The sequence below is a fragment of the Polyodon spathula genome, chromosome 13 (genome assembly GCF_017654505.1).
Source record: "Polyodon spathula isolate WHYD16114869_AA chromosome 13, ASM1765450v1, whole genome shotgun sequence".
In the NCBI taxonomy this organism is placed as follows: domain Eukaryota; kingdom Metazoa; phylum Chordata; class Actinopteri; order Acipenseriformes; family Polyodontidae; genus Polyodon; species Polyodon spathula.
Window position 1 is genome coordinate 18,548,709 of NC_054546.1, and position 18,583 is coordinate 18,567,291.

General features: G+C 38.7%; 1 protein-coding gene across 2 annotated transcripts in view; it reads right to left on the bottom strand.

Moving 5' to 3' along the window:
• LOC121326003 (heat shock 70 kDa protein 12A-like) overlaps window positions 1–18,583 on the bottom strand; it is a 57,515-nt gene that overhangs the window by 7,144 nt on the left and 31,788 nt on the right. The window contains exons 7-10 of one of the 2 annotated variants that reach the window (XM_041269131.1): window positions 7,145–7,316; window positions 3,978–4,064; window positions 1,738–1,842; window positions 202–460 (exon numbers count right to left, since the gene is read on the bottom strand). In XM_041269131.1, the coding sequence (XP_041125065.1) occupies window positions 202–460; window positions 1,738–1,842; window positions 3,978–4,064; window positions 7,145–7,316 (623 nt within the window). The remainder of the gene's footprint in view (window positions 1–201; window positions 461–1,737; window positions 1,843–3,977; window positions 4,065–7,144; window positions 7,317–18,583) is intronic. The other variant, XM_041269132.1, reaches the window with a different exon arrangement.

The window sequence follows — 18,583 nt, forward strand, 5'->3', positions numbered from 1 at the left end:
GGTGAAAAGAGTAGTAATGCCCTCAACGACAGTCTCACGATTGAAGTATGAACCAGGCTTCACTAGCTACTCTCACAGGACCTGAATGAACCTGCTTGCAGAAGGAGAGAAGTGTTCATGGAGAATGATGTTCAGAACAGGGTTTGTGGCAGTGGAAACAGATTTACACGACTGTAATCTTGCTGTTTTCCATGTGCTCACTTGCTCTTGCGGAGGGCGTGCTCCACACTGTGTCCTCTGAACTTCTTGTAGTAGTCAATGAAGGAGAAGGGCAGATTGATGTTGAGAGGATTGGTTCTCTCGGGAGCCGCCGCTCTCTTCCGTGACTCGAATGCGATCATCAGATCCACCCAGGCTGCGGGCCGCTTGATTTTAAACTGGTCGATAAAATCCACCCCAAAGATTTTGCACAGCAGCTTTTCAAACTCATAGTCTACACCTATAGAACCGTAAGGACCGCCTGCAATCACAAGAGAAGAGGTAGGCATTCAACTGCATCATTCATTGCATATAGTCAGCGCGAAATAATGTCTGCAGTGTAAACTTAGGGGCCTCTACATTCCATATGCTGAACTAAATAAACATTTTTAATCCAGTTTTGTTTCAGAATCTAGAAATGTCGACTTTGAGTTTTGCTTTTGGGACTTGCAGCGCCCTGATTCTGATGAACTTAAAAGTATGGTTTGGATTGTAATAAGCATTAGAGATCATTATGATGTCATGGATTAGATCACTGTAAAATGTGTAGATCAATGAGAAGGTTTTTTTTTCCCCCTCCATTTGACTTTTTTTCTTGCCTACGTGACCTGAAATAACTAGCACCCTTCACAACTTGGCAAGAGTAACGTCTAATGCATGATAAATCAGCACACACACATTCCTCTTAATGGGGCCTCTAAGAGATCCTTTACACTTTAATACATCAGCTAGAGCCATCTCAGTTTAGCAATGGAAAAGACATAGTTGAAATGGTTGTCATTGAATTGATTTAATTTCTTTTGGTATTTCTAAATGTAGCACTATTGAGTGTTTAACAGTTATTGATTAAATATCTACAGCATCAATAACAAGGTTTTAAAATGTATCTTGTCAATATGGTGCCATGCTTTTGTCACTGCTAATGTGCTAATTGACATGAAGCCCCTACACTGCTTTAACTTGAGACAATCAAATTAAAGAGTGACAGCAGACCCTTGATCACTGGATGTCACAAGATGGATATGAAGAATTAATAACAGTAATAAATCCTGCCCCTTTCTAAAAGGAAACAAGACTTTTAGTTGATTAGTTTTAAGTGAAGTAAACTACTCTGGGGTCAGTTACAGCTTTTTCAGCTGGCAGTTACTAAACTAAAGTGTGATCACTTTTTTTTTTTTTTTTATTGTATTTTTATATTTGCTATCATTCTGAATAGTTCTAAGTTTTATTCTCCAATATTGAATTAATTTACTAAATCTGCCTTTACCTGTTAGGAGTTGCTTTGAGCTTGACTGGAGTGCTAGGTGCTGTTACCAACCAGAATTCCTCATTCCATTCAAATCATGAGACAACGTAATAATCTGCTTGTTCCACCTAATTCTACATACAGATTGTATGTAGTATAAAAATGCTTCCGGATTAAAAAATAGGATTTCACACATTTCTTCTGATATGGACCTAAATGATTCTTAACATAATGTTTTCTTCACTTATTCACCTAGCTTTAATCTCTTTATCACTAATGCAAATACACTTTACCTGAGGCCTTGTATAGCTCCTTCAGATGTCCTTCAGGCAGTCTAATCTGATGGACTGTCAGATCCACTGTGCCCCCGCCACAGTCAACCACTACATAGCGATCGCCTGGGAAAAGGGGGGAAAAAAAATCATCATACCATACATACTGCAGATTTTCAGTGCTGGTCCTCAAATACACCACAACGGTCCAGGTTTGTGTTTTAACTGGGAAATAAATATGTGTTTTAAAAACATACAGTTGATCTAAATGATGGTGGAGATACTCGTCCTTACTAAAATCATAAAAAAAATATCCTTTCTGAGTTTTTTAATATTTTTACAGGGAGAAACAGAAACACACTTACAAGAGGAACAGAGATTGTTGGATGTTTGATTTTGATTGAATTGTTTTAACAGTGGCAATATTGAGATCTGTCACAGTATAGCCCCTGGATTTTTCCAGTGCACATACAGACAGATAGCCGAGCAATCATTGTTTATCCCTAGACTGCAATACAAATCACAAAATAGAAAAAAAAATTGAAACAAAAAACCTGGAGCGTTGGGGGCACGACCAGGGTTAAATACTACAGCACAATACCAATCGCTTATGCAAATCTCACCTGAACCATCTGAATACACATGTAATATATTTCAATCTCCTCCTATTCCTTCTCATATGACCAGTCTGCCTCAAAAAACTATAATCAATATTGGAAGCACAGCCAGAGCACACTTACAGCTACAATTCTCCAAAACTGTCATATGAAGAGGAAAATAAATCCTGCACTGGAACAAGCTGCGCTAACCTAACCAGACAGTTCCCTTTTTGATCTTTAAAAGAAACCATTAAATATCCATTACCCTCCAACAAGCACTGTCAAAGATTTAAAAAAAAAAAAAAAAGCATTTTACCCCACTCAGACCCCCTGTAAATCCATAAACAGATTAGAAAGACTTACAAAGCGGTTTACCATTGCAGGAATGTAATTAACTTGAAAAAATGACCAACCCAGTCATTCTGCATTGCAGTAGTTCCACCATGCACTGGATTTGTAATGAATGGTATTTGACTATGGGGTATGGCACAAGATTAAACATTTGGCCTCAAATCAACTTGGTTTGAAGGTCCATCGCTTGGCTCTTTGGACTGGACGATAGACCCTGTGGTTGGCCACGGGGTAATTCAATATGGGTGGCGATTGGGGGAGGTGGATGGGAGTGAACGAAAAGAGGGGTAAGTGATATGTGTGTGTGCATGGGGGGGGGGACTATTTCCTCCACACTGAAGTTAAACTCATATTTGCAATTGTAGACTAGACCATTTTATATGGCATGTATTCTATTTTCTAAGCAAGGGGGCTGAGTGGCTTGGAAAAGGCTACAAATGCCCTGTCGTCTGTAATGCATTTCTTTTTTCCCCACTGCATGTTGCAGAATAGTATAGCTTGTTTAAAATAATTTTATATTGCACAATTTATGCACATACAGGTCCCTTAAAGTTTCCAGTAATGTATGGACACTGCACTATGGGGTTTATTAAAAGGGGTTGTAGTTACCATAATAAATCATATAACCTTACCTGTAGTCCACTTTAATTCACCGTATACATCTCTGATGTACATATGATATTGCAAACATGTATTTCCATTCTAAAACATGTTATGTGGTACTATACAAGTTAAAAGAAAGCTCTCAGATTGCCTGCCTTGCTTTCCAAGAAATCACTTACACTTGCATATCCTAGGTCATTTCACTGTTTTTGGCAGTCAACTGGCTGTGAAGCAGCTGGTTGGTTACAGAAATGAAGTAAGGCCCTGAAGTGATAGGGACAACTTCACTCCCCATGAGAAATAACCATGAAAGTGCAAGACTGAACGCAAGAGAGTTTTCTTTAACCTAGTGTGGTACCAAATATAAGGTTTTTAAAATGTGACACCAATATATGAATGGATGTGCAAATCTATGCTTTAAAATCATTTTCCCTATTCTTGCATGACATCTGTCTTGCACACTTTGCCCAGCGCATTCCTGTCACAGTCTGTGTCTATTTACCCAGCTTCAGTTACTGTGTGGGCGTGCAGAAGGAATGACAAGGGTAATTAGAATCGGATTTCATAGGAATGGAACTTGGTGTTAATAAGCAGATGTGAATAAGCAGAGTGGGTTTGACAATATGTTGCTTTTACATAACGAAACACTCTGTGCCCCCTGCCAGCAATATAAGACCCAGCAAGAGCAAAGGAGCAAAAGCACTCTACCTTCAGCCAGCTCTGACCAGAGCTCTCCTATGACATTTTCCACCAAAAAGGTGCGGCTCTGCCGGTTACGTCGGACGACTTCCTTGGCTGGTTGTTGACAGAAAGAAAATGACTGAATGTAAGAAATGACAAGCGCACAGAAGCTGTATGTCTGATCAATACCAACATAAAAGCAAGCGACAGTGTCAAAATCAAACTTCCAGGCCAGAATGGGGCTGCAGCTCCCCCAGCATCAATGCACATGGGTAGGCATAGCTCGAACCAGCATGACTCAAGCATACTACTGCCGGAACATATTTGATACAGTCTGCGGTCATGAATATTGTGCACCCCTTGATGTTTCAGCAATACAGAAGTTTGGGCACAGTTTTTGCTGTTTTATTCTTCAGGATTACAAGTCTTACGTTTTAAAGCTAGCAATGGATCTATTCAAACTTCTGTTGCTTCCTCAGTTGACGCTATGTTGGTCATGCCCACGTGGTGATTGAAGTATTCTGGTGACTTCAATTACCTCATTTGTCTCCATATGAGGACAACAATGGATTATGATGCAAGTCATTGGGATCTATTTAAATGATCTACACAATGAAATACACAAATCTAACAAAATAAGTCCAGTAAATCTTATCTTTAATTATTACCATCACCTTCTCCTATATGAAAGATGCGCACATTGTTTTAAACATGTATTTGACTTTTAATGGTATTTCTTCATAGCATTTGTCAACCAAAAAAGTAGTGAATGTTTTTTGTACTTTTTCACGTTCACTTCAAGTCGAAGGAATGCGTTTGATACTGGGAGCTCCTTGTAGGAAAAAAAAAAACAAAATAATGTCAGACAATGACTCTTCCTGTGTGTGTGTGTGTACGCACCAGCCTTAAAATATCCAAGGGAAACTAAATGCTCCATCCAGTGCCAAGCTTAATAAGCCTATCAGTACAATATCATCTCTCATGAATTATCCATTATAATTATAAAAAGGGTAGCTCTACATCTCCATTTCACAGGGACATCATGTTCTGTTACTGAAGGCAGAGGGTGTCATTTGAAGCTCATTTAGTTGTGAATGAGAAACGGAAAAACCATCTATTTTTTGTTTGTTTTTCTTAGACTTAGATTGTGTTTAAAATTAAGTATTTAGATTAATTTCAACACATCTGAAATGATCCTGGATAAAAGCCTGCCACTCTAGTTGTAGCACTTCTATCTGAGGTGTCAATCTAAAAATGAAAATAAATAAACAAAAATATACAAATTTAGCTTTTATAATACTTTAAAACACATGATTTTGTGTAAAAAAAAAAAAAAACATTAATAAATGATAAGATATGCAGAAATTAGGACTTCAGATAAACACTTTGTTATCAGGCTGAAAAAGAACACAATAGGCTTCATTTGGATCCTAAAAACACCCCAATGTGAAGTTACCTAAAGTAAATCTATGTAATGGTCTTTCTGAAAACAAATACCCAAATCACTTGCTATTAAGAAGCAGAATAAAAGGGTTTTATTCATTATATCTTAGCTATTAAAAGAGCAAAATTGCACTTTCATATAAAGAATAGCAAGATCATTTCGATCTTTTTAAGTAGCATATAGCTCTTCATTTGACTAGCAGGTCCACCAATAGGCTTGCCCCATCATTACTGCCAAGCAAAGTTTATAGAACCAACATATCTATACTTTAAAATGGATATAGCACCGTCACAATCTGGATTTATTCCTGTGATTAAAATAGACAGCATTATGACTTAATAAAAAACAATCCACTTTTTTAGATGTAAAATCAGCATGACAATTGCAACCAAAAAAAAACATACAAGCATGCAAGGAGATGCACCAAACAATACTATCCAGACACGCTTTTCTAAACTGTGGATACAAATTCATATTGCTGTGTACTGTCCATCAACTTACTGTGTTGCATTGATTTAAATAGTTTTTTGCTTTTTTTTATTTTTTTATATTGAATAAATCTCAATTCAGTTGTCAAACGTGCTGCAGAGTACATGAAAACACAATATAGATGAGAATCTTGGATAATCTCTTAAACTTTTGCTGTTGCTGCTTTATTTGCTGGCAAATAATGTTGTTTTTTTTTCCCCAAGTTTGTTGGCTCCAGTCAAACTCACCCCTTCCCGCAAAAGAGACATTATAGAATGGGGCATCTCTCTTTTGTGGGTCTCAATACTTCAGTTTGATGTATCAAAGAAGTTTATTTATATATATATTATATATATATATATATATATATATATATATATATATATATATATATATATATATATATATATATATATACACACACACACACACACACACACACACACACACACACACACACACACACACACACACACACAATGAATGTACCTGATACGGAAATTAAAAAGGTGATAGATGTTTTTCTTTGTTAGATACAAATCTATGCATGCGATAAATCAACCACTTCTAGTTGTGAGTGTCAATGTGGTAAAAACAAAAACACATGCATGTAAAAAGACTACTTATAAATTGAGCTTTGTTAACTGTCAAGTTAATGCTTAAAAAGAATAAAGTATGGATTTGTGGGCATACTGTAGGTAATGCAGTTTACATTTAAAAGGTGTGATAACTAAAGCGCTCAAACCCTTGCTTACCTTTTTAGCAGAACATTCTTATCTTTATGCTTTTTGTTGTTTTTTACCAGACTGTTTACATTTTTATAAGGGCAATGATGTTTGCAATCATTCTCGTGGTTCTAGATTCCCTGATATTAATGTTTCACTTTTATCTGAATCTGTCTTTATCTTGATTTAAGCTAGTCCTAAGAGCCAGGACAGAACAGCCTTCCTCCTTCCATTCAAATCATGTGACAACATTGCAACCCAAACATAAAATAAGGAATTCAAATGAAATCTGAAGCTACTTACTCTCTAACATTACAAGTTTTATAGGTACAATGGGTGCCTCCATTAATACTCTAATCGGCAATGACACTGAACTTTAAACCAACGCCTTTGCACAGTACCAGTGAAAGTTGTGTGGCACAATGGAGCTGATTACAAACATACTGCAATATCCCATGGAGGCTAGGCTGAGACCACTATACTAGCTTGCCCCCCCAAACTCTTTTTGAACTGTGTCTAAGATGCATCTTGTACAGTAGATTAGCAGGCCAGGTTACCCTGTGTCATCCCAGTTCCTACGGTCTCAGTTGGACTGCAGCCGTTGAATGTTGTTTTGGAGCTCAGGTCAATCATCTGGTGGAGGCGGAGCTTCCTGCAGTAGATGGAGGCGGCCTCTGGCTCCAGGGCGATGATTAGCTGCTCTGGGTTGTCAGGGGTTACCAGTCCAGACTGAAGGGGAGAACAGAGCGGAAAACAACAATTCAGTCCCTTTGATACTTAGTCTTTTCATCTGAAGGAAGCAAAACGGAAATATGAGCCTCTGTAATTTTTGACTAACCTCTTTTACCAGGATGTGGAAAGAAAACAGATATATAAATAACATATGAAGAAGAATTGGGGGTGCAGCATTTCTATGGTCTAAATTCATCATGAAAATATTTCACTGAAAACAAATGGATATAAAAACTACTGTCAAAAAAAATGTAACAAACAAGACTGTGAAGTTATCTTCCCTACTTTTGCCTCAGTTTCTTTTATTAGTACCCCTTTCTGTTAATATTTATCAGATATCATAATGTTTAAGAACATACTGATGTGTGAGACTACATAAGATTCAATACACAAGGAACAAATATGAATGTGGCAATACAAGGGAAGTTGAGAAAGTATACCCTTTGGTAGTTCCATTAAAGGTAAAAACAGCATTTAGTAAATATTTCATTTCTGTCCGTCCTAGGGAAGCAATTGCCCATTTTGTGGCACGATCCCACAACCCCGCACACCACTTCTGAGCATCGTAACCCCTTTGTAAAAGAGACGGTTTTGTCTGCATTTGTGTTTATAGATTTTAACCTCATTTCATATAACACAAAACTGCTCGTTACACAATCAAATAGAGAAAGTGTGGCAACAGAGCAACAGCGCTCATCCACACAGTGTGGGGAAACACAAACAGAATGCTTGGGTATATAGCCAAAAGTGCAAAGTACAAATCCAATGTGGTTATGATGAGGTTATTTAAATGCTCTGGTTTAAATGCTCAGTATTTAAATACTGTGTCCATTTCTGGTCACCACAGCACCAAAGGGACATTGTGGCCCTGGACAGTCCAAAGAAGACCAGACTCATTTTTGAACTTAAAAAGACTGAGCTATGAAGAAACTGAAAGAACTGAATCTATTTAGACTAGAACAAAGAAGAACCAGGTGGGACATTTAAGTTTTTAAAATCCAGTGGACATAGTTAGCGCAAACCATTAGTTTAAGCACAGTACAGAAACCAGGACCAGAGAACACAGTTGGAAATTAAGTAGACAGACTTAGGACAGAGGGAATGTGACACTTCTTCACAGAGTGGGCAGGGTATGGAATGAGCTACCTCATCATGTTGAGGCAGAAACACTTGGATCCTTTAAGGCCCAACTTGACAAAGTTCTGAGATCAATCAGCTACTAGGAACCAGATGAGCTTAGATGGGCCAAATTTCTAATGTCCTTATATACAGTAAGCAAGGGAAAGCTGGTATTGTAAGGCTCATTTGGCTACACTAACGGGTTATATAGTCCTTATGTTTTGTGCAGACAGTTCATTGAAAACCCCATTTTAAGTTAAAATTATGTTATAATACGTTGTGTGTAGCTTGTCCCTTATAGTCATCTTGTGAATTTTGGGCTAGAGGGCAGTGAAGTCAAGCTGAAACTGTGGGAAATGATTATAGCAAGAGAGACATCCTACATGTCTGATTGACTTATGATACATCATAAAAACAAAGACTGCACTCCACTTAAAACAAAGTGCTATTGCATTTTTTCAAATTTTGTTACATGTTCTACGCACGGGATGACATCATTACAAAACATACGATGTGCTGGAATGTTTACACAAGATACGATGTGCTGGAATTCTGACTACTCCTTAACAGTGATTAGTTGATTTCTCATACATAATTATTAACATCATATATAAACTATTTAAACCATGTCCCTGCTGCCTCAAGTAATAAACATGCTGTATATATCATTTGTGCTACATTTTGCAGTGGTTTATTTCAGCTTATATGGAAAAAAGCACTCCAAAGAGAATGTACCCTGTATTTTTTTTTTTATTGAGACTGCAATAAGAAAATAAATAAAAAAATTAAAATGCACATCTAAGAGATAAATGGAGCCACCCACTCAAGCCTAGGAAATTCAGATTAACTGTGATTACGCCCTTAATAAGACTGATACAGGACATGAAATACATTTTTCATTTGTTGCAAGTAAAACCATTTAAGTGGCAAATCAACATAAAATTACATCATTAATGAATACAGTTACAAAGGGGGAACCGAGTAATTGCATGCAGTCATTAGAACAGTAGAACTTATAGGTTTGTATATTTGTAAAGTCTTACCCATCTAATGGTGTTATATTTCAAGTGTAACACAGAGAACTAGAGGACATAATTGGGAAGCAAGTGGAGACAAAGGGTAGGAGACACTTCTTTACACAGAGAATGGTGAGGGGGTGGAATGGGTTACAAGCCACATTGATGCTGAGATCCTTTAAAAGCCAAGTATAGTTCTAGGATCAATCAGCTACTAGCAACTGGACGAGCATGGATAGGCGGAAAGGCTTTCTCTTGTTCATAACTTTTCTTATGTGTTCATCTATCTGTCTGGCTATCATGCGTGTCAAGGGTGTATTAAACAAGAAGAAATTGAGTCCTACTCTGTTTTAATACATGTGTCAGATTACTTTCTATCCAATAGCACTGGAATGTACAGAATCACATGCAGTACTGTGATTGCTTGGTATATAACCCCATCAACAATACAACTGTTGTATTAAAAACCCAACGTATAAAAAAGTGTAGCTAAAAAAAATACAGTGCTGCTCTATATATTGTAAATCGGCCAGCACCTGTGGTCGTTCATTTGCCCCTCTAATGTAGACCCAGACTTGAGGTTGCAAAAGCGCTTACGCGCTATTTTTTTTTAATAAACACCAAAACACCTAGCTCTTACTAGAGCACTAACTGAACAAACGGGAACCTAAACTATAAACAGGACAGCATAAGCTATTTACCTGTTAACAAAAAAACAGAACACACAAAAAGGCTTTTACACAGTACCTGTTTTTTTTTTGTTTTTTTTCACCATCAACCAGGCCCTCCACACAGCAGCAGCCCAGAACAAACTGGCTGCTTTCTTTAAATACCCTGCACCTAGCTCTAATTTACAGGTGCAGGGGATAATTAACAATAAAACAATTAACAATTAAACACACAAATGTGCATTTGCATATGTTTTTGGCGGGGAGGATATTAACCCCCTCCCTCCCGTGTTATACATCCTCCCCTTTGTCTTTACAAGACACTGGCCATTTAACGGCCACCTCCCTCCTCCCTTAAAAGACCACCCACCCTCAAGTCCACAAATGCCAATTTTTGCCCTCTTCCACGGGCAGGCTTGAGGGTGGGCTGGTCCCTCCGGCGCTTCCAGGGAGAGATGGATGGGCGACTGCAGCGACGGCCGGGGAAAAGGCGGCTGCAGCAGCGGACAGAGGTCTTCACCTGGGGACCGGCGTAGCGATGTTCGAACACCCAGGGGGAGCGAAGAAGCTAACAGGGGGAGCACAAGAGACGTCTGGGTGCTCAGGGAAAGCGGAATAAGAAACCAGGGGCAGAGCTGTGGCCAATGGTGCAGAATCCTGGGCTCCAGGTCTAGCGCAGGGAGGTCTAGGCAGACCGACAGGGTGTCCAGGAGCAAGGAACCACCCACAGTAGCGCCGGACTGTATCGCAGGGGTGGTGGTCAGGGCTGTGGTGGAGGTGGGCTCTTCACCTCCTCCCCCTTCACTGTAGCCACAGGTAATACCTCTTGCTCCGCCGGCTGTACCGGTCGCTCCATCGGCTGTATCTCTTTCTCTGGTACAGGTGACCGCGGGGCTTCTCCCAGCAGTACTTCTCCCTCTAGAGCCGGAGACAGTGTGGCTTCTCCTTCTGGGGCTGCAGACATCGATGTCTCTCTTGCCTGCTCCCACTTTTGGAGCAGCAGTTCCAACTCTGTTGGCTCTGTTTCTGGTAGCCCCCTCTCCTGCCTCCATCTCTTGTTCAGCTCCCTGTGAGCAGCGGTGTTCCTATTGATCTCCTTGATCAATGCTTTTAAATCTGTGTCCATTTCAGGGTCTTTAGGGGTGTCCACACACGCGCCACCATATGTAACTGAGCTTTCACAACTCACACGGTTCATTGCCCCTTTCAAACAGACCCAGGAAACAGAAATGGAAGTTTGTTCAGAGCTAACGTGCTATTTTTTTAATAAACACCAAAACACACAAAACAAACAAAACACCTAGCTCTTACTAGAGCACTAACTGAACAAACAGGAACCTAAACTATAAACAGGACAGCTAAGCTGCTGACCTGTTAACAAAAAAACAGAACACACAAAAAGGCTTTTACACAGTACCTTTTTTTTTTATTATTATTATTTTCAACGGTTGAAAGCACCATCAACTGGGCCCTCCACACAGCAGCAGCCCTGAGCACACTGGCTGCCTTCTTTAAATACCCTGTACCTGCCATGTACATATATATTTGCTTTTTTTTTGTAGCTATTCAATCAAACTTGTAAAGGATACAACCCACTGTGTAAATACAACACCTAGTGTAAACATATGCTTCTATTTCAAAACACATAATGTATATTAAGTGCCTGTGGAGCATTTGATTGAACAGCTATTTTGTGATGGAATCTACCCCTTATTACACACTGTGAGTTATATTATTTATATATTAGTGACACCCCACAAAGGAGGTGTTTTTGGGGAAACACCTAAATGTTACCTTCCGAGTGTCATATTGCTTTCTGATTTCGACTCAGATTTCTGTTTTCATGAAGTAGTACCAGTAATTCCTAAGACCTGGCACATCCCCCCTGCTATTTTATGATGTTTGCAATCATTCGCTGTGGCTCTGTGTTTGTTGTTCCCATTCCGAGTTATCTTTCTTTTCCTTTACCTACATTTGCGCTGCTTTAGCTTGTCTCTGGTTTCCTAAGTGTGGAGTAGGTGGGGCTGGCATATTGTCTCATGCTTTGAATGGAATGGGGACAGCTGGTAAGGCCGTGCACTTAGGATTCTCCAGACAATCAAGCTGTAATTAATTATATACACACACACACACACACACACACACACACACACACACACACACACACATACACATACACAGACACACACGGTCAACACCACTCGTGAGCACTAAAGGTTTGACCAGTTTATGATAAATACTATGTTTCAGGTAACACAAAACATACAAGTTTTGAACGGTTCTCAATTAACAGTTTTATTCCATTATGCTATACGTAGCATGTAACGGTCACAGGAACTTCAGTTTCCAAGTATTGGATATGTGAGTGCTGACTGTGTGTGTGTGTGTGTGTGTGTGTGTGTGTGTGTGTGTGTGTGTGTGTGTGTGTGTGTGTGTGTGTGTGTGTGATATTAGTGCTGAGTCGAACACAGGATTTTCATGTTCGGATATTTGTTCAGATATTTGTTATTTTCAAAAAGTAATAAACCCCATTATATTGCTCTGAGGCAGGCAGAGACAGCATAGCAACAGGGGCGGGGGTTGTGGCCCTGGCCCTGTGTGTGTGCCTTTATTTTCCAGCAAGACCTTACAATATGAAAAAAATCCAAGGAGTAAAGAGTATGTTGTGACCCCAGTGAATTAACTACAAAACAAAAAATGCCAAATAGCAATTCAAGTTGAATGGTTTGTTTATTTCTGAAATAAATAGTACATAAAGTTGACAACACATTTTATTTCTTTTTTTCATTCCTTGCCATTGCTGTTGCTTCACAGTAAACAGTGGCCATCGACACATTTTCATAAAGCAATAACGTGAGGTTTGCTTGTGACTTTTTGTAGCTGAACAAACAAACTAAATTTAAATTTAAATTTAAACACTTCAAATAAAACAAAATGTGGAAATTTTGGTTCTTGTTTATTACATTCCACATAAAGTTGCAACAAAATATACATAATATATACAGACTATATAAAAATCACTACACAACATTTTGAGGAAATTGGCTACTGTTTAAGCGAGGCATTGCAGAATGACGTGCTTGCCTTTGTTCAATTTTTTTAAACAGTCGCATAAATTCTGGTGAGACAGAAAATAAGTGTAAGGTATTTTTGTCCTTTGTAGCAAATACGCCCAGCACTAACCTCCAGGAAGATGGCAAGATGAAATTAGAAACACACCGAAGCAATGTGGATAAGGGATGCAGCAGATAAGGGATAAGGGAAAAAGGCTGTTGTGGAAGAATCTTGGGGAGGCCTTCATCCAGTAGTGGATTGAAAAAGGCTGAAGATTATGATATATCTATCTATCTATCTATATATATATATATATATATATATATATACACACACACACACACATACACACACACACACACACACACACACACACACACACAGTACCAGTCAAAAGTTTGAGTACACTTGCTGGAAACTAAGTTATTTTTTTTTCATAATTGACAATGTTTTACGTCGTATACGTTTCTGTAAATACTTGAAAATGAAAACATGTTACAATATACAAAACAAAACATAAGGAGTATCAAAGCAGTGTTCAAGCAAATTTAAAATTGTCTTTAAATCTTGGATTCCTCAAAATAGCCACCCTTTGCCTTAATAACAGCCTCACAAACGCGAGGCATTCGGTTAACAAGTTTCAGCAGGAAATCACCTGACATGTCTTCCCAGCTCTTCTGCAGCAATTCCCATAGATGTTGGGCACTTGTCGGTAGCTTTGATTTGACTCTTCTGTCCAGTTCGTCCCATACAAGTTCTATGGGATTGAGGTCTGGAGACTGGGCAGGCCGGGTCCTTAGATTGATTTGTCCTTCACTTTCCTTCTTCGCCAGATAGTTCTTACACAACTTTGAGGTGTGTTTTGGGTCATTATCTTGCTGAAGAATGAAGGACTGCCCAAAGAGCCATAATCCTGATGGAATGGCATGCCTCTGAAGTATTCTATGATAGCCATGCTGGTTGAGCTTGCCATGAACTTGGTAAAGATCACCAACTCTGTCACCAGCAAAGCAACCCCAGACCATGACACTGCCTCCTCCATGATTGACAGTGGGAACCACACATGCAGAAATCATGTACTCACCCTCTCTGTGTCTTACAAATACTCAGCGGTTGGACCCAAACATTTCAAATTTTGACCCATAAGACCGGCTTCCACTCCTCAAATGTCCAGTTTCTGTGTTTTTTGGCCCGGACAAGTCTCTTCCTTTTATTCTGCACTCTTAACATTGGTTTCTTTGCAGCAATTCTTCCAGATAGGCCAGCTTCACGCAATCTCCTCTGAACTTCTAGTAGCATTTAGCTGAGCTTGTATTTCAAGGGCAGTTAATTGCCGGTTTCGCAAACTTGAATAATTAACTCGAATTAACGTGTTCTCTGATTCTGAAGTCACCCTTGGCCTGACTGACCTTGTTCGGTCCTCACGAGTGCCAGTTTCTTCAAATCATTTGATGGTCTTGGCCACAGCAGTTACAGATACTTGCAAAGTTCTTGCAATTTGTCTTAAAGACTGACCTTCATTTCTTAAAGTAATTACACTCTTTTATCTTTGCTTAACTAGGCATATTTTGCCATTTTCTGCTCCCTTACATTCAGGAATGACAAACTTGTGCCTATGCTACCTATATTTATAGTAATCATGGACCCTCACCTGTTAACAATAACTGATGACAAAAGATTAATTAGGTAACATGCTAGTTAACTCAGAGAACATCTAACAAAGACACTTTTATACTTAGGCCAGTGTTCTAACACCGTGTTATACACATTTCAGATTTTTAACTGACTTGGGCTTCAGACTGAAATCCCCTTGCTTTGGGTGATCATTTCACTGAAACTGACAAGATTTACATTTTCATTTAAAAATTAAATTTTTGAATGCAATTCACTTATGATTATCAGCTTATATAAGTAAACGTATCATATAATGAAATATTAAGTGTTCATATACAAGGTTATACAGTTAAAAGCATAGATAATCATGAAAAACCTGGTTTCAAGAAGGTCTACTCAAACTTTTGACTGGTATATATATATATATATATATATATATATATATATATATATATATATATATATATATATATATACACACATACATATATACATGCTGAAGATAGTTCTTAATGTTTACTGTCGTTGTCATGCTGCAGAATAAATTTGGGGCCAATCAGATGCCACCCTGATGGTACTGCATGATGGATAAGTATCTGCCTGTACTTCTCAGCATTGAGGAAACCATTAATTCTGACCAAATCCCCAACTCCATTTGCAGAAATGCAGCCCCAAACTTGCAAGAAACCTCCACCATGCTTCACTGTTGCCTGCAGACACTCATTCGTGTACCGCTCTCCAGCCCTTCGGCGAACAAACTGCCTTCTGCTACAACCAAATATTTCAAATTTTAACTCATCAGTCCAGAGCACCTGCTGCCATTTTTCTGCACCCCAGTTCCTGTGTTTTCGTGCATAGTTGAGTCGCTTGGCCTTGTTTCCAGGTCGGAGGTATGGCTTTTTGGCTGCAGGTCTTCCACGAAGGCCACTTCTGACTAGACTTCTCCGGACAGTAGTGGGTGTACCAGGGTGCCACTGTTTTCTGCCAATTCTGAGCTGATGACATTGATGGACATCTTCCAATTGCGAAGGGAAGTTAGCATGATGTTTCTTTCACCTGCTGCAGTAAGTTTCCTTGGCCGACCACTGCATCTACGGTCCTCAACGTTGCCCGTTTCTTTGTGCTTCTTCAAAAGAGCTTGGACAGCACATCTGGAAACCCCTGTCTGCCTTGAAATTTCAGCCTGGGAGACATCTTGCTTATGCAGTATATCTACCTTGTGTCTTGTTGCTGTGCTCAGTCTTGCCATGGTGTATGACTTTTGACAGTAAACTGTCTTCAGCAACCTCACCTTGTTAGCTGAGTTTGGCTGTTCCTCACCCAGTTTTTCTGTTTCAATTAATGATTGTGTTTCAACCTACATATTGAGTTGATGATCATTAGCATCTGTTTGGTATAATTGTTTAATCATACACCTGACTATATGCCTACAAAATCCCTGACTTTGTGCAAGTGTACCTAGAAGAATTGATGCTGTTTTGAAGGCAAAGGGTGGTCACACCAAATATGGATTTGATGTAGATTTTTCTTCTGTTCACTCACTTAGCATTTTGTTAATTGATAAATATAAACTAGTAACATGTCTATTTTTGAAAGCATTCTTTACAGCATTTTTTCACACCTGCCTAAAACTTTTGCACAGTACTATATATATATATATATATAATATATATATATATATATATATATATATATATATATATATATATATATATATATATATATATATAATCAATGTAGGAGCAACATAATCCAGACCCACTCAGAACAAGGGCAAATGCCAAACATAGCAAAATTTGAAGACAATCACCATCCCCAGCAACACACACATAAAATAAGTGAATCTCGGTATGGGTTTCAAATGAGTACAACATGTAGGAATATAAAGCAGCCTGCCATAGCCTCACATAAAAAGTTTCCTCTGAAAAATGAAAGTGCAGCATTAAGGACGCAGAGTTAGTCTTTCCAGATGCTGCACTACAATATATTCCTGCACAATCACTGTACTCCAATCCCCACTGTGGATACCAGAGACAAGGCCAGTCTGCAGCACTGACAAACTATACTGAAGTCATAAGGCTTGAATGAATGTTATCAAATGTATCCAACACAAAAACTAGGATTTCTTCTTTTCTCACATTTATTGCCATTACATGAGTTTATTTCTCTTAGCTGGTTTTTCATTTCTTCATTTTTTGGTGCTTAGTTCTGAACTTAAATCAAAGTATTTCATTGGTCGGGTGGATTCCCCCCAAAAATAGATTTACGCCCCAAATTGTTATACCAATGGGCTCACGTAGTCTTCATCCAAAGTGATAAACTGTGTAAATCTCTTAATGGTCCCTTTAAGAAAAATGGGTGTATGCTGTTTTTTCATGTAGCAGACATTAACCTTGTGGATGTGGAGAGGTCATTTATTGCTAAGTTCTGTTAGTCACGTAGGCAGAGAAGAATCAAATTGAAATGGAAGTGAAACTAAACCAAAAACCTGGAAATTGTACACTGTGGGTTAGAGAAAGGCAGAATCTAACGAGGTAAGATAACAGGAAGTAGGAAGAAGTAGAAAGTTAAGGCGTGTCCTAGAGATGAACCCTTCAAAGTAGTTAATATTTTCTGGTAATATTTTGTTTATTAAGAATGTAATTGTGAGCCATTAAATGGTTGGTGGCTTTGCAATACGACAGTAGTGGAGGCCTCGACATGAAAGGTTAGTAAATCGTAAGGATGTAACGTTACACTAATGTCGATCTTCGAAATACGTTGTGAATTCTAATACATTTCATGGTCAATGACTTAGAGAAAGTATATATATACCTACTATAAAAACACATTATTAATTAAAGAACTACTTGGTGAACTACATTGACTGTGTTGTGCTTTTGAGACATGCCTCTGTTAGGCTAAGGTATATCCCAAGGAATACATGATAAATCGTTACCCTCTAGTAAATAGGCAGGCAGATGTTTTTCACTGCAAGGTTGATATGCTGAGATAGCACTGGCTGTTGGTTGTAAATAAATCGAAGGATGCTGATGAGCATCTTGACTGTGAACGTTGTTGGCTGTGGTGCAGGAACACCCAATGAGCTCACAGTGCAGGAAGCGACCCCCTCTCTCCGCGCACCGCTATTGTCTTCAGCATCCTGAGCTGTGGTTCACATCAACATTGTTGTTCTTAAACAGCAGTTTAGAAATGTTGTAATGTATCAAAGGGGGTTGTGTGGTGCTGTGCACAAAGGTTATAAGTCAAATTAAAACACTCTGAAATAAGAAAATATAAATTAAAAAAAAAAAAAAAAAATTGGGTACAATTATCAGGTCTAGGAGTAAATGTCACACTGTTGCAACACACAGCATGTACATGTAAACACCTGACATACAGATAAACAGGGTGCCTCCACAACCTTTAGATTGTGACATGCTTAATAACTTAATATGTCCCTTTTCAAGTTTTATCGCAGTTGGATGAGCTGTTCTTTAGATATAAGTGTGGCATACAGATAAGACAGTTGGACAGACAGACTGCCCCCATATACCCCAAAATGAGGATCTATTCGATATGTGGTACTAAAGAAGGTTAGCGAGTTTCATCACAATTGGACAACCTAGATACAATAGAAACTCAGTCTAACTGACAGAAAAACACCCTTCATTAACCCTGAGATTATAATACATTATATATCCTGACAAGGGGACTAGCACTTTTAGATCTAAGCACAATGTGAAACTGTGACAAACTGACTTATGTATAGTACATGCACTTGCCTGCTCTATATCCACTAGTGTGATATGCA